The sequence below is a fragment of the Dermacentor andersoni genome, chromosome 1 (genome assembly GCF_023375885.2).
Source record: "Dermacentor andersoni chromosome 1, qqDerAnde1_hic_scaffold, whole genome shotgun sequence".
Lineage (NCBI taxonomy): Eukaryota > Metazoa > Arthropoda > Arachnida > Ixodida > Ixodidae > Dermacentor > Dermacentor andersoni.
In genome coordinates this window covers 198,414,255-198,441,450 of record NC_092814.1, presented here as the reverse complement: position 1 = coordinate 198,441,450, position 27,196 = coordinate 198,414,255, and the positions used below count along the sequence as shown (strand labels likewise).

Below are 27,196 nucleotides of genomic sequence, written 5' to 3'. Positions count from 1 at the left end.
CTGGCCCAGCAGAATTTGGCAGCACACTGTCTATGTGCTTTAGTCAAGTATAATATGACTCTCACTGGTGGTGTACACCTTTGTATAGAGAGTGTGCGCAGTGTGCACAGAAGTGATTTTGCATCCCCTACATTGGAGGGTCCCAGATTGAGACAATTTTCCTCCAACAGGTGCTACCTAACTGCCAGGCCTGAACTATACTTGCACTCTTGACTGTGCAGCAAAGATGGCCACTGCAGTGAGAGGGTACACCTTCAGATCGCAGCTTGAGTCTTGACACTTGCCTGGTTTGGGGTGAAGACGAAAATGGGGAGCAGTGGAAAGCACTTCAGAGAGTGAGGTGCAATTAAGCATTTGGCTGCCCATCTAACAGCGCATGTTCAAAGCAGCCTGCCTTTAACTAACAGCTTACAACGACGGTGCAAACAAACTTTGGAAAATGTTACTCGCATGCTCTAGACAGGTATGTTCAGGGTTATACCCTTTTTGACAGTAAGCAAAAGAATATTTTACAAAGTATTTGCATGTCAATCGAACACAAGCTTTCTGTCTGTGCCCTTCAATGATTTTGGTTTTCTTGTTCTTAGTAGCTATAACTTTCATTGCATGAATACACTTAACATTTAGGTGAAAGAGTGCATAATAAAAAGAAGCTATCCTTTAATTAGGTGCAAAAGCAGCTCCGAGAGACTTATGTCCACCAGTGCAAAACAATTCAAGCAAAATAAGGTTGTTTGCTGCCAAGAGAATGCAAAATATAGTTTATAGTTACCGTAAACCCGCATGATAATGAAACAGGTTTATTAAAATTATCACTTTAATTCGAGTTTTTTGTGGTTCTGATTGCAGTGTATGAATTTTCCATAATACCCAGGCAAAACACCAAAGCCAAGGTTAAGCAACATAATCCTTACAGCCACTAGAAATCCTTTTGGGCTTATCTTTGAGAATCCTGCATTAACTATCTCTACTAAACAATGAGGTTTTTTTCCCCCATCAGATTCTATTGGGCACTCAAACACATGTTCACTATGATCCAGTTTCTTTTACTTTATTAATGTAACCAATAGAAGCAATATCTAAGCCTAAAGGTGCAATATAAGTCTCTTCATAAGAATGGTTCATTTTCATTAAGGTATGACACTGCATGGCTGCAGACATCTTTCAGTGGTTTGTGCTTGACCAAGGTGAGTATTTTCATGGATCACCTCAGCCCAGCTCCTAATTATGACGCAATCAACACAGATATGTAAAAGCTGCTGATGAATACGGCCCCTGGTTTACACCAAATCACACAGTAAAACAAGAAATCTGTACTACAGTATTGCATTCAAGCTATGAAGGACACATTCAGAGTAACACTACAACATTAAAAACATTCAAGTATAACAAACATCAAGTATAAGAAAAAAAAAACAATGAAGTCATTCCACATTAATTTAACATCAAGCACCGAAACACATTAACACAATGAGCTTATATAACCTCACACTCTACTGCATACGTGAAGTTAATTGTGGCATTATCTATTCCTCAGACTTAGGAATAGCATACTATGACTTTTAAGACATTCTTGCCTTACCATGTGCAGTTCTACCTAATAAGTGTCTGGCAACAAAACAATCCTTGCATGAAACATTCAGACAGCAGCAGATTCACAACATGATTTATGCAAAAAAGTAATAATCCAAAAATGATTAGAGTGCCCTTAACAATTTCCTAATGAAGAAAAGACTTACATCAGTCACAATGTTAACCCCAATATGAGCCATGTTGGTGATGATGCATTTTTCTGTAGCTGGTATCTGAGCATGTTGAATCAGCTTGGTCAGATTCTCCTCAGAGATACCTGCACACAGAGTCATGGAAACGCACATTACTTTTATAAAATATTGGCACTAAACTTAAACTGCAATTGAGAAATCCCTGTTGTTGCGGCTTCCACACATATGTGAGCTCAATAAAATGCAACAAAATAAATGTGTAGCTAGTAGTGGAGTTCTTGACTTTCGTCTGTCACGAGATGAGAAAAACCAGTGAAATACTGAGGCTCTCCTGCCTTGCAGCCAAGGGTGCAGTGCTGCCATTTGCAGTACTGTCAATGCAAGCATTGCATTGCAGCATCTGTTGGTGCAAGAGGTGCCATTGTTTTGCTTGTTGCCAGCTTGTAGCCTGTTATTTTTGTTTTTCTTTTCTGTACAGAACAGCACAGTTCAATTTACTATACAGTCGAACCTCTATATAATGAACATGGTTTTAAGAAACTATAGATTATAATGAAGACCTAAAATTTGGTTGACCATTCTTCATTTCACTGGAGCATTTCCCTGCTAATAATGAAATGAAAATAGCATGATCTGACATTGTATTGCTTATAGTAAAGCAAATTCTTGTTTTTCACTTGGCTCAATATATATATTTGGTCGAGAGAACATCAAATACAGTCACCAACGTATCATTCAGAGACCCAATTTTTATGACCTGTGCGATTATTTTTGTCTTCCCCAAGGTACCACCACCTATAAATACTACAGCCAACACATAACAGCAACCAAAATTTTGCATGCCACTTGGTGTGTCGCTAGATTTATCGAACATGACTCAAGCATGCAATGCTGCAAACATAATGGCAAACATGATGAAGCTGCTCTCACATTGGCTACGCACCAAATTGCAATTTTGCAGATTCCCAATGCAGCATCCCTGATTAGGCCTAGTGTCCTAGGCAGTACTGCAGTGACAAACTGTGGCCAGCCGAGTGACCGGTGACAAGCTGTCACAGGAAGCTTGCCATCAACATGTTTGTACCAGCAGATGTCACTGACAACCTAGCTCGAAACCATACACATGGGCTAGACTGACAGCTGTAGTAGCACAGTTCAGGTCTGTGTTCGGCCCCCTCTGTGTCTGAAAAATCGGTTGAAGACTAAGCAAAAGCAACTTGAAATGGCACATTTTTGATATGGATGCATATTTTGGACAGCAGCCTGGCTTCGTCAGACTGCAACCAGCAAGCCAACGAGCTGAACCCGTGTGATAAGACAGATTACACGGCTGCAACAATGCAAAGAGCATGTATATGATTTACTGTTGTCGCTGTGCCATGCAATGACAGAGCAAGCTACTGGCAGGCCATCAAAATATCGCCAAAGAGAAAAAGACTGACTTACCACCAGCAAACACAGCAATAAACTTCAAAGAACATAAAATCTGGTCTCCATCCGAGAATTGAGTGTAAAGCTACACATGAATGAGTGTGCTTTAGCCAATCACACTCGAGCTTAGATATACAGTAGAACCTCGTTGATACGATCGCGTTACACGTCACGTACAATTTTCCGGCACCAACGTTTGCGATTGAGAACACACAAAATGACTCAATACAGTTACGCTTCTTTTACCGGTTCATATTGATACATGCATATTGCATGTTTCTTGTGGAAGATGCACGCGGGCGTCCCGACGAAGACGACGAACGCTCTCTGGCTCTCGAGCTGTCGGCTGAACTGTCCAGCGCTGCATTATCGTTTGTAAATATACTTTTAAATAGTCTCCAGTTCTTAATCATTTGTTTGCATAATAATATGTTCCCACAAAACCCGATATTTCAGCACCAACATTCAGCACATTGCCAAACTGCAATCGTATGATATATTTTCTGGCTGCTAGATCCCTCGTAAACAAGGTTCGAGGTGTGCGCGATCACGAACAGTAACTGCCTGCCCCAGCAACTTCCTCGCAAACTTGCACACCTGTCTCAAGTGGAAATGCCAGCTTGCACTCAGTGTCCAATTCTGGTGCCAGTAAATCTCCTCGCGGGTCATCGCAAGCCGCATTGACCGCTATCGCCGTCAACCTTACTACGATAAACATTTTCAACATTCTATTTTACAGCACCTGGGGCATAGTGCCATTTGAAGCCTACTATAGGCACTCAATATACGATAACCAAAATGTGCCGCTGCTCCCTGCTGCAAGTGGCATGAAGCGAGTACCTTGTTTCATGCTGGCGGCATCATAGCCACCGTATTCCGGTGTTGACCACCATTTTGAAAACACTGTGCAATAGAAAAATGACAACATGCATCTGGAATTGCTCAGACCTCACACGCTGGGCATGCGTCAGCTTCTCGTGCCACAACAATTCGCACTGTGTGGGCACGTCAAAGCTTCCCCCGAAATTTCTCGCTGGAAGAAGCTGCTGACCCAAGCAGCATTTGAAGAGGGCAAACGCACGTTTGCCAAAGTCTCAAAAATGGCAATGCGCTATCAGGCCAGCAATGTTTCGCATTAAGTAGATGTCAACTACAGGTGAGTCTATCAAATTTTTTTGCTGACTTCGGATCTTGCGCCTTTCAGTTAGTACATTTTTTTTCTCATGTTTTTTTCCAGTACGTATGAACGAGGTTCTACTGCACTGAATTCTAAGGATATTGGAAACTGGTTCACTTACCCTGATAAGTGAAAATTTGCTGATCTAAGTGAATTCTCAGCTCATCTCTAATGGCTTCCTGCAATTGCAGGAGACCTGGCAACAGGCATATTAGGTCTACATCCTTTACAACGTTTTACAAGGCAAAGCTTCACGCATTGGTGCATGCAGCTTGCCTCACAGCCCAAAGCATGCACTCATGTTCCCTGTGCAATTCACTTGCAGTGCAACTAGCATGGTGGCTTCTACGAATGCTGTTGCATGACCACCAGGGATACTACATAGGCTGCGTCACACAAGGCAGAAGTCATTTCTAAAGGCCTGCCACAGTGTGTTCACATGACACAGAAGGCCAGCCACATAAGCTGAACTGCAAGTGTCATGCAAACATGCAACGGCCACACAGTTTTGGCACTACTGCGGTGTACTACACTGGCTTTTTCTGCTGTACTCGACAGGCTCACCATTTTTTGATAGAATGTAGAGCAAGATGATGCGAATCTTGTCAAAATTGGACACACTTGTGTCCAGCAGGATAGGCACGATATTGCGCATTGGGTCTTTGATCTTCTCACCCTCAGCATCTGTGCCCATGGCCAGGTCCTGCAAGCAGTTTAATGAAGCACAAATGGAGTGACATACTCAATTTTGCACTGCCTATTGGAAAAGGAAAAGGCACAATAAACAGTGAAATAAGTTATTGTCAGACTACAAAAGTGGCAGTACCAGTCTAGTATTTCACTTAGCAAATTTGTCCTGTCCGTGCCTCTGCAGCACACCAGCACTGTTTCTATTGCATATAAGCCATGTACTTGCATGTGACCTCATGAATGAGTTAATAATGAAGCACGCAGCAACAGTTTTGGCTTTGGGTTTACAGTGTGCTCTGCTCATACTCGTGCACTCTAACAAGTTGCATGCAACCCCTCAGTGGAAACACCAGCGTGCATAACCAACATTCATGTCACCAGCATAAAGATCGCAGCACTCACTCTACTGTTGAGCCAACTGAGCAGAACATGACTGTGCAACTGCGCGGCTTATTTATCACTTTGCAGCTAAGTTGATCGAACCTCTGGTCACATCTTCAAAATAAATATTTATAAAAAAATGTGACATGAACGCAGTTCTCTGTAGCACCTGAGTGCATGAAATGCGAGCACAGCAGACAATAAGCGATAGCCAATAAAACAGTAATAAGCCAATTGCATATGACAACAATGATGGCCACTGCACCTGTTCAACTTTGCAGAGCCGGTCAACATAGCCCTGGTAACACTTCATGCAGTCCTCGGCCAGGTGCAGCTGAGTGGAGTACTTGTTCAACTCCTTCTGGTACTGGGGCATCTTCTTTATCATCGTTGTCAGATCCTTCAGGCTAGACTTGTCGCCACTAGACGTCATGCGCTTGCTCTCGATGAACTTCTTTAGCTGCTTTGTCACAGCCCTGCATGCCATGGCATGTGCACAGTGCTGTAAGCTTGGAGTCACCCTATCGCTACACTGTTCCACACTGCAATATTCAGCCACCGGCTCTAATGGCCTTGCTCGAGACATATTCTGTACTCATGGATGTTGTGAAGCCTTCATCTAATAAATGTTGTGCTTGCACTGAGCAAGCTCTTATGGAGACTTAAAAAAGAAAAGGACAGAGTGAAAGTAGCATTTCTGATTCATCACCTGTAGTGGTACTTCTCCCTTACTTAAGTACGAAATGAAGCGAGTTTTCCCAAGGCAATGGACATTTTGAGATATAACTTTCACTGTCCATACATTGGCAACAACAGGATATAAAAACAATACCGACAAAACTGCTCCTGCCTGCAAGTTTCTTTGTTATGTGCACGTCTAATGGTTTTGCCAATCATCAAGCACTGAAGATAATATCCTCAAGGTGTAACTGATCAAGAACCAGTACAATATTAAGTTCACAAAATGAAAAAGGCCAATCACATAGGCAGTGACAATGCACCACTGAAGAACTAAGACACAGTGCTCAATGCTTAATCATTTGTCCTTTCATCTTCAGTATCCACAAACTAGTTCTTTGGTTTACTGTGCTCATATCACTGCTCAACTTTCATATGGTCCATGCATTCTCCATGTAAATCAGTGTTACCAAAACCTATAAGATTGCAAGCTATTGCAGAAAAGAGTGGGTGGGGAGGGGTCCCTCAGGACTCAATAAAGTTATTTCCTCCTCCTATTGCAGAAGCCAGTTACCAGGTACAGATGCTTTTTTTTTAACACTTTAATCATACCACTTTTCTTGCTGCCAAAGCACAACTAATTCTGAGCTAAATCTTTTGAGGCAAGCTATTGCCATTGCTCTTAGTTATCAGTTTTACCAGCATCCATACACTTATAGCGCACGCAACAGTCAAGATTGTGAAGAGAGCTACTGAAAAATTCAGTTCAACCTTTTTAACCTATTTTCAAAAGAAAACACTGCAACTATGGATACTTTAAATGACAGGCTTTCCATTTGACCCCAAGAAAGCGGTTGTCTAAAATCGGTGGTCACTCCCCCCAGAATGTGTTAGCTTGTTCTCCATCTCTACCACATCTACTACAATGCTTTATTATGGTATAACTGGTCGATAGAACTACACATGGCATGTGGGTGTTTAATATTCTTGAACCTTCATTGACCAGCAACATGTCCACTTCATAATGGCAAAAAAGAAAGAAATAAATGCAACATAATTTTCAGAATTGCCAATTACAAAAACACAAGGGCAATGTTGTAAACAAGGTACAATTCATTTCTCCCATTCTTTGTGCTTGACAAAGGGTTGAGTGCGAAGTCGGGGCTTAGATGAAAACCAGATTATTCTGAGTGACAATTGACAACGTTTTAGACTCGTGTCCATATGCTATTTCACAAGCTCACTGCTCAAGTTACATGCATGGAGCCATGCAAATTGTCATTTTCACATCTGGTTAAAGGATTGTGTGTAGTTGTTTTTAACTGTGCTAAAACATTTTGAAAACCTTTGTTAGAATGAAATGAACGAACAGGGTAAAATGGCTTATATGTAAGCCAAGAGGTCTTACTGACCCATCTTTATCACTCTACTCAAAAAGAACTTCCAAAAACTTGAAGTTAATGATTAAAAAATGTCTAAAATCTTATATGCAAAAGCTAACATAGGCCCACTTTGCCATAGTTACAGTCAGTGACAGGTATATGTAATACAGAAATGTTGTCAAGTAAGAAAGGCCAAACTGGAAAAAAAAACAAAAAACACTTTTAAACAGTTTTTGAATCACTGAATATGTATAGCACAAGACCGCAGTTAAAGGGACACTAAAGGCAAATACTAAGCCAAGCTAAAGTGATAGATTAATGCTCAAGGACATCTAAGATGTCAATACCATCACAAACCAAGTTTTAGTAATCGAGAAATTGAGGTAAATGCAGGATACGATTTGCAAGTCACCCGGGACATTCAAGTACTAGCCCAATAACATAGGAACTCCTCATTATATTTATGTCACTAGTACGCAACCTCTTGCAATTAAAAGATTATTGCACTGCATTATAAGATGGAAAAAAATGCCAGTTGTCCAGTTCTACTTGATTTTTAGAAAAGACTCATTGATGTTACCCTTGACAACAAAGTGGGTGGTCAAAAGGTATCGTTTTCACTCGACTCTGTGCTGCCAATGCTTCTGCGTTTCAGTAGTTTCGTTACCACGTAGTTCTGCACTTTTTTCGCTGGCTCGTGAAACTGAACCAAACTGCAAGAAGCAGAGAATTCCACATCCATGTGATGTCAGGGGATGTCCCGGCTCACGCCACTTGACCCGAAAGCAGCTGCAGCAGCAAATTCAACGCTCTGTCTTGGCTTGGTTTCTCCATGGCCGTGCGTTTGTGTTTTGCACAAAAAACCTTTTCACTGTCTGTCGGGCACCATTCTACTCATCAACGGCAGTACAGGGCAGTGATGGCATAATGAACGTCGCCACTCCACCGCTCCAGGCGGGCAATTTGAATTGCACTAAAGGTATGCAGACCCTTCAATTCTTTCTGATCACTAAGCCTTTTCTTGGTACTAAACAATCCCTGCGAGGTTTCTGGAATGGTATTTTAACAGTCTACGTTGACTTAATATTTGCCTATGGTGTCCCTGTAAACGCATGCGCACATACATTGTGTGTATGCTTGAGTTTACTCTCTTTTTGGGTGTGCTTTAAGAAGCACAACTGTGTGTTGTGCAATTAAGAAGGAATAACTGTAGAGCTAGTTTGTCTTGCATAGCTTATGAGAGGATTTAGTGCATGAAAATACGCACACTCCAGTTGTAGAGACAAAAACGAGCACTTGTGTTCATCTCCTTCGTAGCAATTGCTACGAACGGGTGGATGTCTGATTTTCGCTTTATTAACTCCTTTTCCCAAGTGTGCATCTTTATTTGCCCCTCATCAGGTGTGTAGTGATCTTATTGTTGTCACAAGTTATTTTATATTTAACCTGCACTGTTTGCACACATATCTTTACCACACCATACATCAAGGGGGACATGGCTATTGAAACAGTCAAATTGTCAAAATTTTCTAGTTTCTTATTTTTTTTTTTTTTTGTGATCCACGGACCTTTATTTACCTCGTGCTGAAATACAGTCGATCCCGGATATATCGAACTCGAAGGGGATCGCAAAATAGTTCGATATATCGATCATTCGAAATATAAAATATGCACATCAAAAGCTTCTCTAACAACTCCACACATCTCGAGGCAGTTTCCCGGTGTCGTGACTAATGGGAACTTACCAATCTGTGCCTCCAAGGCGCGTAAAAAAACAAAAACACAGCGCGATGACCAGAGCACTTTATTTCGGAAGAAAAAAATCTGTGACCTTTGCTTGCTTTTTCTTCTGCGCCATCAAGTTCATTAAGCTGTCCTCAAGCTTGTTGACAGTGTCCAAATGAGAAAGGCCAGGTCCTTCCATTGTGCCACAACAGCGGCGAATGATGCTGAAAGCTGATGCAAGTTCAGCTGCAGTGCATGATGGTTGGTCCTCTTCGTCGGAACCTTCGCCGCTGCTCAAATCTGCGTCCTCGTCACCCATGATGTCAGCCACAATCTCCGCATCAGGGCGATCCGCTACAGCTTGCACGGCGTCGTCAGTGCTGACGAAATCGCGTGCTGTAACGCCGCCTGGGATGACGCCTGGGAATGCCAAGAGCTTGCGAAATTCGCTGTCCAGGCATCCAGCGTCATCGTCTTCTCTGTCAAGACATCCAGCGTCTGTTCTTGGCATGTGTCTCCAAAAACCAGGCGTACAATGCCTTCTCCACCTTGTCAAAGGTTGGGACACGCACACGACATGCTCCAGGGCGACTGGACTGCACTGCCTTCAGCTTAACATCGGCTTTGTTCTTGAGGATCGTACTCAGAGTGTTGGAAGGAATTCCAAATGCCACGGCGACCGACGACTTTTTCTCGCCAGCCTCCACCCTTTGTTGAAAAATCCAAATTCTTGCGTTTTTTCGCGGCCATGGCTCCGGAACATGTGCCAAAAGCGGAAAGAAAAACGCACTGCACCACACGAGTCTCAAGCCTTCGCATTGGCCTCATGAATAAAAGGAACAAAGCGAATCGAAAGACGCACCGCATCGCATCTCCGCACTACCACAAGCCCAAGCTGCACTGACCTCGTTCGTCTCGCTGCGCCAGCGGTGTCAGCCAACCAAAACACAGGAAACGGGCGCCTGCGGTCAGTGTAGTTTCTCCCTTTCACATCCCTTTCTTTCACATCCAATTGCACTCCAAGTGTTCCTCGTCACGTGCCTTTTACCTACACGCCCCTTTCTCAGAGTGCGGGGCTGCGCGCGTGAGATTGCGGGAACATCGCGAGAGCTTCGTGAGGATAAGCGCACTTGCAGGGGTGGGATGCAATGGGAGAAGCGCACTCGCAGGGGTGGGGTATGGTGGGAGAAGAGCATTTGCCGGGGCGCAGCTCAGCATGGAGTTCGATACATCGATATGCCGGTGCACGGGAGTTCTATATACACGAACAATAGCGCTATACTTTTGCATGGGATTCCCAAGGATATTTTTGAACTGTTCGATATAGGCAATAATTCAATATACGCGGATTCTATATATCCGGGATTGACTGTATTATAATACCGTATTTACTCGCATAATGATCGCACTTTTTTGTCAAAAGAAATTGACACGAATTCAGGGGTGCAATCATTACGCTGGTTAAATTTCCCACGAAAAGTAACATTTTCTTCTTTCCTCCCGCATTTGCTGCGGGATGACAAGCAGGCGGCTGCCACTGTTAGTACGGGACACCAAAACAAAAATGCCGGCCGGCGGAACAAGCCGAACGCGCCAAACATATTTTTCTTCTCGTGAATATTACACGCATTGAAACAGTTTCTTGCATATCAGTAATGAATAATATTGTTAATATCGGCAAGTTTGCGACAATAACATAGCCATGTTTACTTTGAGGGGACAGAAACAGAGATCGGCGCACTTAGCTGCCAATGACAGAAACCCATGGCGGGCATGCTGCGGAAACCGCGGCATTTGTCTTCGCTGCTATCCTAATATGGCACGTTTCCGCTAAGGGTGGCCGAATATCTTAGCTGCATTACAAGCATCGGCGTACGAATAGGGTACACTTCTAACGTATCAGTGTAAATGTGGCCACTATCGTTGCCGCTCGCGATTTGGTGCGTGCCCACAAGTGCAGACGAGAAGAATCAAAAGGCACCCTTTATGTTGTTGTTGTTGTTGACCAAAACCATTATGAAGCCTACAAATAATAAAGCCGAGGCAAGTTTGGTTGTAGCTTTTTTTTTTCATGGAAGTGCGGAAAGTGATGAAAGGAATGAAATGGGGAATCTGCTTAAGAATGTTGGGTGCGTGCAGACCACTTGGTATGTCTTCAAGAGTCGTTCGCGTAGCATTCGACGGATGGTAAGCGCGATCATCATTAGCTAGACTTGGCACACGACATATCGCTGCGACAAGTTCAGGGTGCAATTATTACACGGGAAAGAAAAAAAAAATCTAATTTTGACGACAAAATTCAGGAGTGCGACCATAATGCGAGCGCAATCATTATGCGAGTAAATACGGTATGTGGTAGAAATCGAGAAAACAGCTCTTTCCTAGAGTGCTGTCATCAAAAACTGCGAAAAAATCGGGCTTCGGAAGGTGCCATCACACTGCAGATTGCTCTGCTGTCCGTTGACGCAGCGCCACTATCTTAGTATCATCATAAAGAGGAGAAATCAGAACTCAAGATAGCCGCAGCTATGTGTTTCTCCACCAAAAAATAAACCAGCAAATGCGAGCGAAAAGAAGACGAAAGTAGCATTGCGATTCGGTGCAATAGTCACATGGTACACAGGGCGTGTTCCTACTGGCTGTTGTAGATTTTATTTGCTGACGAACCTCTCTTACGCGCATTTGCGCAGCAGTGAGCTACACGTTCCGATCAATGTGACTGACGATCATGGCAGCTTAATGCATCTGTTCTGTGATGAGCCCCAAAGGAAGAAGACCACCAAAGGCGTGGAACAGAGGGAGGGAACTACTCATATAAGCGGATGCTGCCGACTTTGCCGACGAGGCATGACCGGCACACGTCGGTGACCGAGAAAGCGTATGCGTGTGTGGTGCTGACGACGCGACCGTGGGCTATGGTGACAATATGACCGTGGGCTGTGGTGATGGTGCGTCTGCGTGTGATCGTGACGGCAACGTGACATCAGCAAGAGCAGAAGTTTTCGCATCAAATATTCAGCAGCGGATTTCAGTTCCAACTCTCACTAACGAAGAGGTTATGCAATGAAAGGAAACAAGAGCGGACGTTTTGACTGTGCTATCATCTACCTACTGCATGAAACTGCTACAAAGAAGCGAAAAACTACATCAAAATGTAAAGACCATGTGTCCTCAAAGGCAAAGGACTACATCCCAGGTGGGTTTTAGGTGCTCAAAGTAAAGATTTAAATGTTTACAACAAATGAAACTTTGAGCTCTGTTTTCCCAGCTTTCATTTTTATGCAGTTGCTTTAAGTCATCCCAGTGCCATTTCACAAGAAATGAACACAAAATCATTGTCTTTAGCACTTAGATTCTGAAACATTGATGAGTGCAATAAAGCTGTCCATATTTATCTGCACCACATAAACAAATATAAATGGGTGTTTTGCAAAAGTCGTTAGTAAGACATTATGCATAGGAAAGTTAAAAAAAAATGTATGCTCATTTCAGCATTTAAGACATAAGCCAATAGCTTTATAGCACAGAATGGGCTTTTGTAAACATGCTGGTGAAAATTTTGGCGAAATTACGTTTAATTTGGGGATGACCATTAGAGGCTGTCAAGTGTTGTAAATCGAAAACTATAATAGATAACACAAAACTGATTTCAGTTATGATATCAGCATAACAAATCCCACCTGCGTGCCAAATTTCATCAATTTATTCCTATAAATAATCTTTTAAAAAGCTTTCATTGCCACGTCCCCCCTTAATTGACGAACCATAAACAGCTTTGCTTGATTTTTTTACAATGACAACACGTCAATGTGATACTTACTACAATACTTTTATAAGCTGCCACCGGTGCATATGTGTACTGCTCACTGTCACCGTCACAGAGCATTCAGTGCAGTTACCTTGAACAAGCGAAGGAGCTGTCTGATACTAGAGAATGTTAAGCTTCTACTCCACAGCTAAACCTTCGATTGTGCCAGAGTTAACTTGACATGCTTCATTTTCTACTAAGGCAAAACATCAGAGTAAACACTTTGTGCTGTTGTACATACTGCGAGACAACGGCAATGTGCTGGTGACGCAGCTCAATCCATAGGTCGTCCTTCTCGTCCAGCAGGACCTCCTTCTCACGCACGTCGTTTCCACTAGTCGACTCGAACTTGTAGACATCGTTTTCAATGGGCAGCAAATCGTAGGCCATGGCCTGGAAGGTCAACTCGTGCAGCAGCGGGGACACACAGTCGAAACCTCGGTCAAGTATTATCAGTTGCGAGCGCATCTTCTCGGGTCCCTGCATCAGTGACAGTACAATTGCTACCATTTGGTTCAATGTCAATGGTGCAAGGCAATATGTACTCATTCACAGGTTGCAGAGCCAGCTGTGGGCAATGTGGAAGAACACCGTTCGTAAGTTTTTTATGGGACCGCAGACAAAAACCTGGCAGACACCGGGAACCCATGAGCCAATGGATATTTCACTGGGACCATGCTATGGCGGTATAGCAATGTAGTAACTGGGAACTTTCAACTGAAAATGCATCAATGACGTTCAACTGCAATAACATAAACCAAGTCAGTCAAATTTCGATATAACAAAACAGTGATACAATAGACATACGTTAATTCAACTCCGGTTAGTTGGATCCAATTGAAGGTCCCAGCCAGCACCCATATACAGCAGAATCTTGTTCAAACATTTTGGGAAAAAACATGAGAAAAAAAATGTACTAACCGGGAAAACATACAATCCGAAGTCACTAAACTATTCGCAGACTCAACTATAGTTGACATATATAATGTGATGCATTGTGCGACTTATTGCGTTGTTTTTTTATTGCATAGCATTTTAAGCAACCACAGGAATCCAAAACGAAATCGAGCTGGAGGGCATTGCTGGCCTATGACGCCCAGGGCGAAACATGATGCTCACTTCGCACCGCCTGAAGCAGAGAATGGGGGTATAGGACTGTGGCGTGTTTGGATTATCGCCTATTAAAAGCGTGCAGTATGCTTCCAACGGAGCTGTGACACACATACTGGGAAACGGATAGGTGAAGATGCTTATCGCAAGGGGGTTGGCAGCGATAGCTGTGAATGCGAGGTATGATTACCCATAAGGTGATTTGCTGATACTGGAAGACGAAAATGAGTGCGTGGCAACATTTTCACATGACACGAGTGGGCGAGTACTGCAGGAATGCTGCGGTGGTGGGTGCCTACTGCTCTCGATCACACATGCTTCACTACTTTTCTTGTTCACATGCAGTCTAGTGGCCAGAAAATGTATCATACAATAGCAGTTTGGCAATGTACTGAATGTTGGCGCCAAAAGATAGTGCTTTCAAGAACCACATTAATCGATAAAAAAGAAATGTAACTGTACTGGGTCATTTTTCTATTCCAGATTGCAAACATTGGTGCTGGGATGTCATACAAAACGGGATCGTATTAACGAGGTCTACTGTATATCTATGGGCCCAGATTTTCGTGTTATTTCAACCCTGAAGTTGGCCTTCGCCAAATAATTCGAACTTGACTGCTCTGCACGCACGCACCCGACCCCTACATATTGACCTCAATGGTGACCCTAATTGTGACCCCAATAGTGGGAGAGTCTGTCTTGGCTACGCCTACCTTTGGCAGCGCTCGAAGCGTGAACGATGGCTCACAATGAATGATTACCCCTTTTTACTCTATTCTAATGCACACATCTCTTATAAGTGGTCCATAAATTGCCTACACATTACAATCGCATAAAAAGCCAACATTGCATTAACAGCATTAGCAATGGCCTATCGTTGGGAGTCAGCACCATCGCAAGATGAAAGCAGATCCAAGTTTTCGCATACAATGGTGACGAGGTCAACGCACCACTTTCAGGCTTTAACTATGAAGGCTCATTCCCAAGATCAGTTATTTTACAAGTTAAGGTGGCAGCAACAGAGTCACACTGAATGTTCTTTTTTACTTAGTATTTATTTATTCCTCTATTTATACAAATACATACAGCATCCAAATTGGGCATTATTTTAGAGGGGAACAATATATATATGGCACAAAACTACAAGGGACGTTCCGAAAGTATGTTTGTCTTTTTTTTTTGTTTTTAAAGAAGATAGTACACCAGGTGAAACAAACAATCGCCGTAAGAATCCACGCCCGTTGCTGGTTCAATGACAGAAGGAGCATCTGTGGTGCAGGAATGACGCATGCACAGGGCGCCGGAGAATAAAGAGTAGCAGCAGACCAGCTTGCTCGAGGTTATTCGAGTACAAATCATGAGGGCAGAGAGACGTGTGCTGACAAGGTCATCGTTGGAAGTGCACGCTGTCATCCGATATGAATGGGCACATGTTCCCTGCATTGAAAGCTGCACTCCCGGGATGTCACTTCCAAACCAATGCAGAGGTGGGGCAGGTTGTGCGACAATTCCTTGCATTTCCGGGCAACGAGTTTTATCTGAGTGGTTTCTTCAAACTGATTGCACGCTATTACAAATGTCTCAATATCGGAGGCGACTATGTGGACAAATAGTGCAAGGTGTATAGTTTGTCATGCCATGGTGTACTTTATTTTGGCAATAAAGTTTCCGTGTGAAAATAAATTATGAAACTTATTTTGGAATGTCCCTCGTAAGTGCGATCTGGAGAGGCATACTAACACTATTGTTTTACAAATCATAGGTGATCAGTTTTCATATAGCAAGACTTGTTCTTGCAGCAGTGTAACAAAAGAGGAGGATGGTGCAGTGACGATACGAATTTCACTCTACTATAGCATGAGGACAGAAAGCATATTTGAAAACATTAATACGCATTTATACTGGCATATCTTCAGGACATGATCTATTCTTCCCGATACATGTGCGGGGTATTTGAGGTATCTTTGTTTATTCCAGTTCTGTCATTAAAGATACTGTAATATAGTGAGATAAGAATATAGGAACGGCAGCGTTGTGCTTCTTGTACAGATCACTACAAAGCACTACAGGCTACACTTGTTACAACGGACCTGTGTACAAGACTTTCAGATATAACGGACCATATTTCAACCTTAGTTTGCTCTATCTATTTTATTGATGCAATGAATCTCGCTTTTAATGGACCACGCTACAACAGACTATCGGCTACAGCGGACAAAATTAGCGGCAATTTTTGTCGAAATCTGGCATATAAAATAGACTTTTGCCGTGTTGACACGAGCTAGCAACTGACTTGCAAGCGTCAGCCAACGATCGCGGCTCAATATCATGTGCGTGAGGGAGGGAGGAAAGTAGGGCAGAAGTGCGCCGTCAATCCCATGCGAGGCATGGGGGGGAGGCGAGGGAGAGGGGGTTCAACTCTGGTGGCTACTGTTAACGGCGCGTCCGCACGGGCGCTGTATCTTGAAAGCGATCTGTGATGCGCACAAAGTGCGCGCGCGCGGGCGTCCTATATTGAAGACAATCTGCTATGTCAACAAAGTTCACCTTGTGCCGCTAGCTTCATATGCATTGTGCTTTCAATGTTTAGCCCGCGTTGAAGCGCGAGACAGCAAGAACGCCAATTCGCTCGCTGTTGCTGCCGCGCTTCCTCACTCCAATGTTCTGACAGCGACTTTCCACGGCCATCGAGCGAGATGTGTTCACGTTTACCTGTGCACGCGTGACACGGTGCTTGTCAATTTAGTTAGTAAGCTAATGTTTACAACTTTATACGGCCGACAAAACTACTATCCTTACTTCGCATAGCTGTCTACTAATTTGATATCGCAATCAATGCTTCGCCTTTCGGGTGAAAATGCAACTTTTTGTTTGTTCCCTTTGGATGTTTGTTACTCCCTCCTTGCAATAATGCTGTTACACATTGCGACCCAAGTTTCGTAAGCGAGGCGTTTTGGATAAAATGGACATTTTCGGGGGGATTATCAGGGTCTGTTGTAACGAGAGTCGACTGTACTACCAATATGCATGGAATCAACCTAACGCAGAAATTTATTAGGGAGCTGAAGAGCCATGGCTTCAACTCTGAGAAGAAGGATAACTCAGGGGCCCAATTTTCTTTTACTCAAAACCATATGAAACCAACAGACAATGAAGCCAAGGAAAGCACAGGGGAAACTATTTTGCTGTTTTTAATTGGACTGCAGAAATAAGGTAAAGGGAAATGAAAGTGGACGAAAAAACAACTTGCCACAAGTGGCGAGTGGGAGCATCACCCACACCCTCCGAATTACGCATGCATTACTCTACCAATTCGGCTACAGTGACAGCTATTCCCCACATCCATATTCATGGGTATTCATGTATGTGTAGAAGATGTAAACCCAGGGAGCCAGCACCGCTCATGGCCATGACAATGAATGTGGCACATCCAGCTGACTGCTGGCATCATGTAGTGTGTGACGCCTCGCTATGCAATGAATGAGAAGAAAGGTAACTAAGGGGCGCTATTTTTCTTCCATTTCATGTAGGTATTTTTTTTTCTATTTTCAGTAGTACCTTGTAGATAAAACTATGCACTTTAATATAGGATTCTCAGAGTGAGCTTGCCTCATAATTTATTGTGCTTAAAGTAGACATTTACAGTTCCACGTAAATACAGCAGCAATGAAAGAAAAGTTAGCTTTTTTTAACTTACACTAGTGAAAATATAAGAATTGTGAGGTTTTTGCAAGGATAATAATTCAATATGCTGACGTTGAGTTATTTTCTGTCCAACAGTGAAATGCATCCAGGCTAATTCTGCTGTTTCTACAGGAGGGTTGGCAGGGGCATGCAGCAGCACCAGGAGAACCACTTTTCAGTGAAAGGTCCACACACATAATAGATCTACATGAAAAAAAAATTTTTACAAAAAATTAAAAGTGCAAAATAACTTACAAAAAATAAAACACACACGACAGTGGTTAGGATGTACATATTTATGTGATATCGCATGGGATGACCATCTAGTTATTTCATTACGGTGTCTCACCAGTGCATGTCAACAACTTCATACCTGCCAGTCTGTGAACATTAAAATTTGTAAAAGAACCAGTGAACGCAATATTGAGGGGGAAATAGTATGACTGTTTTTCTTTAAAGCTCATCCTGAACACACGCTTTTTGTGGGATACATATGTACTTTATTATGGATGATTTACCTTTAGACTAAGCACAAAAACAGTAGCAAACTTGGAACAGCAAAGACCGACAAGCAGTACATTGTTTAGATCCCAACAACTTTTTAACAGACTTTGCTATTGCCAATTTCCCCTGCTTCAGGAATTTGTCTGTATAGAATTGCCCGAAGTTGCTTGAAACTTGTCTGACATCTTTTCACCATCAGAAGATTTCCAATGGAAGGCTTTGGAGATAGAGCAAATCTTTTTTTTTGCAAACCGAATTTATTTGCATAAAAGTGGATTCAGCATACGTAAAATTGTAAACTAGCCCAAATCTGTTTGAGCAAAGGCACTGCTTCTTGTGCCTTTCAGAAATCACAGCATGGATCCCATTATGTGTGAAGACATTTCTCGGTAGGAAACGGTGCAAAAAACTGCTTCACCAAAAGGTGACACAAATAAAAATGTGCTGTTCTTTAATGCAAGATGGAAGGCAAAAAGATATTACTCAGCATATTTTACAAACTTGGGGCCTAGTCATGCACTCTACTGCAAAAAAAGAAGAGGAGCCAGTCATTGACATTAAAGGCTGGCTAGTCTTTTACTTTTTTTGCAGGAGACTGCACAGCACTCAATGTGCATGTGTATCAACACACTTTGAGGCAGTGCCCAGTGTATCTGAAAGTGATCCGATTCCCCACAGTGCCATGAAAGACAAAACAGCAGGTATGTCTTGAAAGCAAGGGATGCAAGCAAATACATTAGAACCCCATTGATACATTTCCATTATGCATGTTTTCTCGACGCCAACATTCGCAATCGGGAACACAAAAAAATTACCCAATAGAGTTGCGCTCATTTTTTACCGGTTCATACGTTCCCGCAAAACACGATTTTTCAGCACGAACGTTCTGTACATTGCCAAACTGCGATAGTATGATACATTTTCCGGCCACTAGACTACATGTAAACAAGGAAATGCGCGAGGCACGCACAATCAAAAACAGTATACAGTTGTCCGCCACGGCAGCTTCACCCTGATACTCACCCGCCCGTTTCTCAGTTTGTCATTTTGGTACCAGCAAATCGTCTCCGGGGTCGTCGCAGGTGGCATTCACAGCTATCACCGCCAATCCTATTGCAATAAGCATCTTCGCCTATCTGTTTCACAGCGCGTGGTGCCATCGAAAGCATAGTGCATGCTTTAATGGGCAATAACCGAAACTCACCACTGTTTCCTACTACACACTGTGATTGTATGTGTTTTCCAGCTGCTAGAGACCATGTGAACAAGAAAAGACGTGAGACGCGCGCGATCGAGAACAGTATATAGCCACCCGTCTCATGTGGAAACGACTACACGCACAGTTTCTTATTCCAGTACCAGCAAATCTCCGCCTGGGTCATCGCAATCCGCATTCACAGCTATTGCCGCCAAACCTATTGCGATAAGCATCTTCACCTATCTGTTTTACAGTGCGTGGTGCATAGTGCCATTGATAGCATACTGCACAGTTTAGTAGACAATAATCCAAACCTGCCGCTGTTCCCTGTTGCAGGCGGCATGATGTGGGCATCACGTTTTGCTTCGGCAGTATCCAGCATTGCCCACCAGCTAGATTTCGTTTCGGTTTTGTATCGCCCTTTTGAAACACCACGCAATACGAAAACAACAAAACACATCTCAGGCCGCCATAACACCACCAGCTCAGCAAAGATCAGCGTCTGGCGCAACGATCCGCGCAACGCTTCGCATTACATAAATGTCATGTGACATCAATACACAAGTGGTCGCTGCGAGAGAAGGCATCAATCACCCCCTAGCCACCAGCCGTTCTCTTCCTGGCCAGCGGTTATCAGCACTAGACAGTCGAGATCTTTCGGGCCATGGAGGCGCTGTTAAGAACAGCCAGCTGCAGTGCAAGTTTGCCACCCAGTTACAACTAAGGCGGCAACATTCCGGCGCTGCTAAGAACGGCCAGCTGCAGTGCAAGTTTGCCACCCAGTTACAACTATGGCGGCAACATTCCGGCGCTGTTAAGAACGGCCAGCTGCAATGCAAGTTTGCCACCCAGTTACAACTATGGCGGCAACATTCCGGGAGCGTCGCTGCCAACTTCCAGCCACAGCGTGACTAAATCGACTATGTCGGGGAACAATATGGGCATCCCCCACTCTCCGTCGCTTCAGCTAGGATGCGTTCGATGAAGCAGGCTTTGTGCTGAAACCACCACCAACCTCTAGCCTCATCGCCGTTGTGACGGGATGAGTTCGGCGGGCCAACTATTGTTCCCAAACTTCCCAACGCGCTACCTGGAACGACTCCGAGTTCTACAGGCCCCTCTGACGTCGGCTCCGGACATTCGAACGTGTGTGCATTTATGTGCGTAGACCGTCCTGCGGGGAGGCGGCTAGTTTGCGATGACGAAATGAACGTTTGCATCACCTTGTATCAGGAGAGGACCGAGTGCTTAAAAACCGCTGTTGTGCGGCTGCTCAGGACACTCTCTCTCAAGCAGTCGTGTTAGACTGATGTACTTTCTCAAACAGTCATGTTAGACTGATATAAATACTGTAAATAAACCCATATTCCTCGTTCTTGATGAGAAGCAGTCCTTCCCTTCATCAACGTCCTCAGCGTGGATAAGTTGGACGACGGCATGGGCCAGCTACATTCTAATTCATGCCCGACTCCAATTTTGACAACGGATCACGAGCGATGGGATTGAGCCCCCAATTCTAATGACTGGCTGACAGCGGTGAGATGGACTTTGCGACGTGGTGCTGTGACTGCGGTGAGTGCTTGGTTCTTGCTTTGACTCTAGGCTTCATTTTGTGGTTGTTTTGTTTAGAACAGTAGGGAAGCTAGATTATTGAGTGTTAGCTAGGTTGTGTTTTCCTAGCTAGATTTAGAGAGCAGAATCAAGGCAGTAAAGCAGCAATCATGGAGTTAAGGACACTGCTGAGAGACGAATTGTTGATTGTTGGTGAGGAACTTGGCCTAGATGTACGCAAGGAAATGCTAAAATCGGAATTATTGGAGCTAATTTCCGAAAAGGCAAGTGAGGTAGAAATTGAAATGGGGTTTGAACTTCTGAAAAAAAGAGAAGAGCGAGAGAGAAAAGAACAAGAGCGAGAGGAACGCGATAAAGATCGCGAGTTAAAAAAAATGCAACTTGAACTTGAAAGCAAACGTTTGGAGTTGTCTCAAGGAAGTGAAGGCGCTCTGGGACGATCAAGTGAGGCAGAATCGTACCGCATGGACAGGCTATTACAGCCATTTGAGGTCGGGACCAACATAGGCTTGTTCCTAAGCAATTTTGAAAGGACTTGCGAAAAGATGAACTTCGGCCCGAGTACCTGGCCACAGCGGTTGTTGTCTATGTTGCCGTGTGAGGCGGCGGAAGTAATCGCCAGATTGAGTGCACAGGATGCATATGATTATGCAAAAGTTAAGGCTAGTCTCCTGAAGAAATACCGCCTTTCAGCCGAAGCTTTTCGGCAAAGGTTTGGGAGCACAGGCAAGAAAGATAGCGAGGGATATCCGGAGTTTGCATATAGCTTAAAGGCCAACCTAGTCGAGTGGCTTAAAAGCGCGGAAGCGTACGACAGCAGAGACATGATCATTGAATGCATGTGTCTAGAGCAGTTTTACAAAACCATTCCCCAAGCTGTGAAACTGTGGGTGCAAGACAGAGGGAATGTAAACACTGTGGAAAGGGCGGCTGAATTAGCCGAAGAGTACGCAACCCGTAGAAAGTTGAACGCCGAGGACGGAAACTCGGACGGTCGAAATGGACCGCGGAAACCATTTCCGTTCGAAAGGGGTTCGCAGACTAGACGATCGGAGCCTGTAGACGTGGAGGAAAAGCCCACAGAAAAGAGCCAGGAGAAACTTAACGGAGAAACCACACAAAAGGAACAGAAAAAATTCGAATCTTATAGACCAATTCGCTGTTACAAATGCCACAAACTGGGACATATAGCTGTAAACTGCGGGAAGCCTAGCGTAGTTTTCTCCTACGTAGACGAAAAAGACGAGAATATGGAACTTTCAAGTCCATATCTTCACGACCTGCAAGTTAATGGCAAACCATGCCGAGTGCTAAGAGATAGTGCCGCCACGATGGACATTGTCCATCCGTCTTACGTGACGGTAGATGACTTCACCGGAGAAGTAGCATGGATAAAACAGGTTGTAGAAGAACACAGCGTGTGTCTGCCCATGGCCAAAGTCAAAATCAGTGGACCATTCGGGGAGCTAGAGACTGAGGCTACAGTTTCCAAATTTGTCACTGCAGTATCCTTACGTCTTTTCGAATCAGTTACTGTGTGACAAAGGGCTCAAACTGGGAGAAGTCATAGTACAGGCATTGACCCGAGGCCAAGCTCGTAAGATCGCGGCGCTTTCGGCTGAAAATGCACAAGCTCCTCCAGCGGAAGCAGAAAAGGGGATAACTTCCCGAATCCGAGCTAAACACGAGGGACAAACGAACAGTTGAGGAGAGCCTGCCAGCTGACCAGCTCAATGAGAGCGTAGCACTAGAGTGTCAAAGTTCTAGCCTGCAGGAAGAGCAAGCTGACGCACTCACAAGCGAGACAGGGTCGTTATTATCACCGGCCTCAAAGAACTTTGATCAGCTCTTACGTGTGGATAGAGAGTCACTGGCAGCCGAGCAAAAGAATGATGAGAGCTTAGCTAAATTACATGACACAGCTAAAGAAGGCATTGCTAGTGATGATACATGAGAGAGGAGGATTGTTGTATCGGCACTACAGAGATCGAAAGGGTAGGATTTTAGATCAGTTAGTCGTACCTACTAACTACAGGGAGGACCTTTTGAGTCTGTCACAAAAATGGGTGGTCCGGCCACCTAGGCACAAACAAATCAAAGGAAAGATTGCTTATGGAATACTACTGGCCTGGCTGTTTCAAAGACGTAGAAAACTTTCTAAGACCATGCGACGCCTGCCAGCGTTCTGGTAAACCAGGAGAGACATGGAAAGCTCCACTGAAGGTAGTGCCCTTAATAACAGAGCCTTTCAGATGACTTGTAATAGACGCGGTAGGGCCTCTTCCAAAAACAAAATCGGGCTACAGGTACTTGTTTACCATGCTGTGTCCGGCTACCAAGTTTCCAGAAGCAACCCCTCTGAAAGGGCTCAGTTCCACCGAAGTAGTAGACGCGCTTTTGACAGTGTTTGCACGAGTTGGGTTTCCAGCCGAAATTCAGGCAGAGCAAGGGTCAGTATTCACGAGCACACTGACTTCCACATTCTTGCAAAAGTGCGGGGTAAAGTTAATACACAGTTCTGTCTATCACCCTCAGTCAAACAGTGTAGAGAGGTGGCATTCGGTGCTTAAGCGAGTTTTGCATGCGCTCTGTTACGAGCACAAGGAGGACTGGGAGAACTGTCTGCCGGCAACTTTGTTTGCTTTGCGAACGGTTCCACATGAAGCGACAGGGTTCTCGCCAGCAGAACTAGTGTATGGGAGGACACTCCGTTCTCCACTGAGAATGTTAAGAGAGATGTGGGAGGAAAGAGGGGAGATTCCAACAGTGGTTGAATACGTGCTAAATTTGCTGGAACGGCTAAGCGTAACCCAAGAACTAGTCGCAAAGAACATGGGAATAGCTCAAAAGAACGCCAGAATGCGAGGCTTCGTACATTTAACGCCGGAGACCAGGTAATGATCCTCAAACCTTCAAGAAAGAACAAGCTTGAAGTTCACTGGGACGGGCCCGTTAAAGTGTTGCACAAACTTTCAGATACTAACTATGCTCTGAAAGTGCCCGGTCGCAGGAAGGAAGTGAAGATATATCACTGTAAGTTGATGAAGCCGTATGTAGAGCGGAGCAGAGTCGTTAACTATACCATCAAAGAGCAGGATGGCACTAGTACCAAGTTTAAGGAGTATAGGGCGACTTCCAACTCTTAAATCGGCCTAGAAGTAGTAGTAGAACACTCGGTAAGCTCGCACGCTCTAAGACCCGAGAGGCTAGATGAGCTAAAAGAGGTGTTAGGGGAATATCTCGACAGATTCAGCGATCGGCCGGGTAGAACCGAACTAATAACGCATGAAATTGAGCTGACATCAACCGAACCAGTAAGATCAAAGCCTTACAGGGTGTCTCCAAGACAGAGATTATGGAGGCAGAGATACAGCACATGCTAGAGTTGGGAGTTATTGAGCCCGCTGAGAGTGACTACACGTCACCGCTAATACTGGTAGAAACCCCTAACAAGGATCCTCGTCCGTGTGTAGACTACAGGAAGTTAAATGGCATCACTAGGGATCAGCTGTACCCGATACCCAACATTGAGGAACGAATTGAAAGAGTTAGCGCTGCTAAATACATTTCAACTATAGATCTCGTGCGGGGGTACTGGCAAGTTCCCCTTTCAGAAAGTGCCAGCCGCTATGCTGCATTCATCTCACCTGTAGGCACTTTTCGCCCTCTCGCACTCAGCTTCGGGCTGAAGAACGCGCCGTTTAGCTTCTCTAAGTTAATGGATATTGTGGATAATGGATAAGTTAATGGATATGGATAATGGACTTGCAGGAGTTCGCCTTGCCTTATCTTGATGTAGCAATTTTTTCGGATAGCTGGGAACAACACGTATCGCACCTCAAACAGGTGTCCTCACGATTGAGGGAAGCCGGCTTAACGATGAAAGCGGAAAAGTGCACGTGTGGTTGTTCGCAGGTTACTTATCTGGGCCATGTTGTCGGTCAGGGCATGAGACGGCCGGCCAAGCTGAAAATAGCTACGATTGGAGAATTTTCTCAGCCGCGCACGAAAACAGACCTTCGTTCATTTTTGGGACTTGCGGGGTACTATCAACGGTACATTCCGAATTACTCGCAAATGCCAAGTCCATTAACGGACGCCCTCCGAAAGGGAACACTGAGTAACGTACACTGGGATAAGGACAAAGAGAACGCTTTCCAAAGTTTGAAAACGCTATTGGTTTCTCGTCCTGTGCTTCGCGCGCCAGACTACACAAAGGAATTCATAGTTCAATGCGGCGCAAGCGACAGAGGTATGGGCGTGGTACTTAGTCAGGTCGGCGACGATAACGAGGAGCATCCTATCCTCTATGCCAGCCGTAAACTAAATGTAAGAGAGGAAGCCTACAGCATCTAAGTACACGGGTGTTTTCGCATTTCGCCTCCATTGAAATGCGGCTGCCATGGCTGGGATTCGATCCCGCGACCTAGTGCTCAGCAGCCCAACACCATAGCCACTGAGCAACCACGGCGGGTCTAAGAAAGTGTTGAAAAAAACACAACCTGAGATGTGGACTTGTGATTTACCAGTCGACATCTCGATATTAAAATAACAGAATTAAGCCCGAAAGCTTAATTCTGTGATGTTAATACCAGGACAACTATGCATTTACTGCACAAAATAGAAACCACTTACTTCTCCCATGGTCGGTTCATCTGCCTTGTATGCATCCAGTCTTTGATACAACATCTGTGCCAGGTCCACGTTGTGATCAAAATCACTGAAAAATGATGCCACCAATACTAAATTTACACTGAAGGTATGTCCGATGCAACAAGCCAGACCTCCTGCTGAGGTAGTGGTCACACAGGCACATGCAAACACACAAAAATGGCAGTTTTAGGTGAAGCAATACACAGATATCTCAAAGGAATACTAAGTATAATTATGATGACTTATGTCTACTAGAATTACATGTATACTCAACCTTTGAAACACAAACACTTCTTGCCATTCAATTAGTACAGTTTGCTGTTCTCAGCATTTCTGAACATTCCCCTCACGGTTGAATTGTACGACATATAACTTAGGAAGCATACGTGGTACAAAGAAAACTGCGGCTTCAAGTTTACATTTCAGCATGCCCCATCTTATTCAGAAGCACTTGCCTCTTTCTATGAAGTCTTTCCTGCATGGAAGTATTTTCTGCTGCATCTACAGCTACTGCAGGGAGCTTTGTTGATATGATACACTAAACCACTGTAAATGACACTTACTGCTATTCTTTTGAGCTAACCTGCAGTGAACTAACTGAGCACAAACTGGTTTTAGAATTCATTCGGACTTCTCTCAATTTACTTGACATTAAAGGGGCACTGAAACCGTTTTTGACCTTAGCAAGAAAACATTCCCTATCTGAAGACAATGGTGCAGTGAACATGCGAGCCAAATATTATACTACCACAAACAGCAGGGAGCCTACAATCTCATACAATATAGATAGCTTGCTCTCTTCTGTGGCTTTTTGAGGCCCCCACTCCTTTTTCTGCCCTATGCTACATCAGCAATGAGGTTACAGCCAATGTGATAGCCCACAGGTGCCAGACAGTGGGAGATTGCATCTAACCATTACTTGCCAGCAAAAGCTTACGAAAACATGCACACCCTTTCAGGTCATCTAGGAAATGAGGACGTTGCAGCTGTTAACATGTCCTGCCCATCCAATCAACACCTCTTTGTAACTCTCGGGCACCTTTGTCAGACGTCAATCTCGAAAGGTTACCATAGGTACACGACAAAAATAAGAAATAAAAAGAAATGAAAGCGAGAGGAACGAGTGGTAGGCAGGACATTACAATCGACACTGACTCAAAGAGAGAAAAAAATAAACTAAAACAATGACGTGAAATAAATAATGATGCGACACATAACATACTGAAAACAACTGAATCAGGTGTTTTAAAAGACAATTATTACTTTTCTATCAATATCCATGCCCTGAATTCAGTAATTAAAAAGTTCATTCATTAACCACATATATATGTCGATAGATAAATTTTTTTTATTCCTCCCGGTGCGGTACGTCACTGCTGACAGAATACCATTGGTTGCATCCTCGTATATTCTATATTTTATTTTAAGAGCTTAGCTAACATTAGCTGGGACGCCCTGTATATTCAGTTCCCAGTTTGA

General features: G+C 44.0%; 1 protein-coding gene across 2 annotated transcripts in view; it reads right to left on the bottom strand.

The window, feature by feature from the left end:
- Positions 1-27,196, bottom strand: part of Rop (Syntaxin-binding protein Rop) — an 87,008-nt gene that overhangs the window by 46,461 nt on the left and 13,351 nt on the right. For both annotated transcript variants that reach the window (XM_050194970.3, XM_050194972.3), the window contains exons 7-11: positions 25,700-25,784; positions 13,238-13,476; positions 5,669-5,879; positions 4,897-5,035; positions 1,740-1,849 (exon numbers count right to left, since the gene is read on the bottom strand). In XM_050194970.3, the coding sequence (XP_050050927.1) occupies positions 1,740-1,849; positions 4,897-5,035; positions 5,669-5,879; positions 13,238-13,476; positions 25,700-25,784 (784 nt within the window). The remainder of the gene's footprint in view (positions 1-1,739; positions 1,850-4,896; positions 5,036-5,668; positions 5,880-13,237; positions 13,477-25,699; positions 25,785-27,196) is intronic.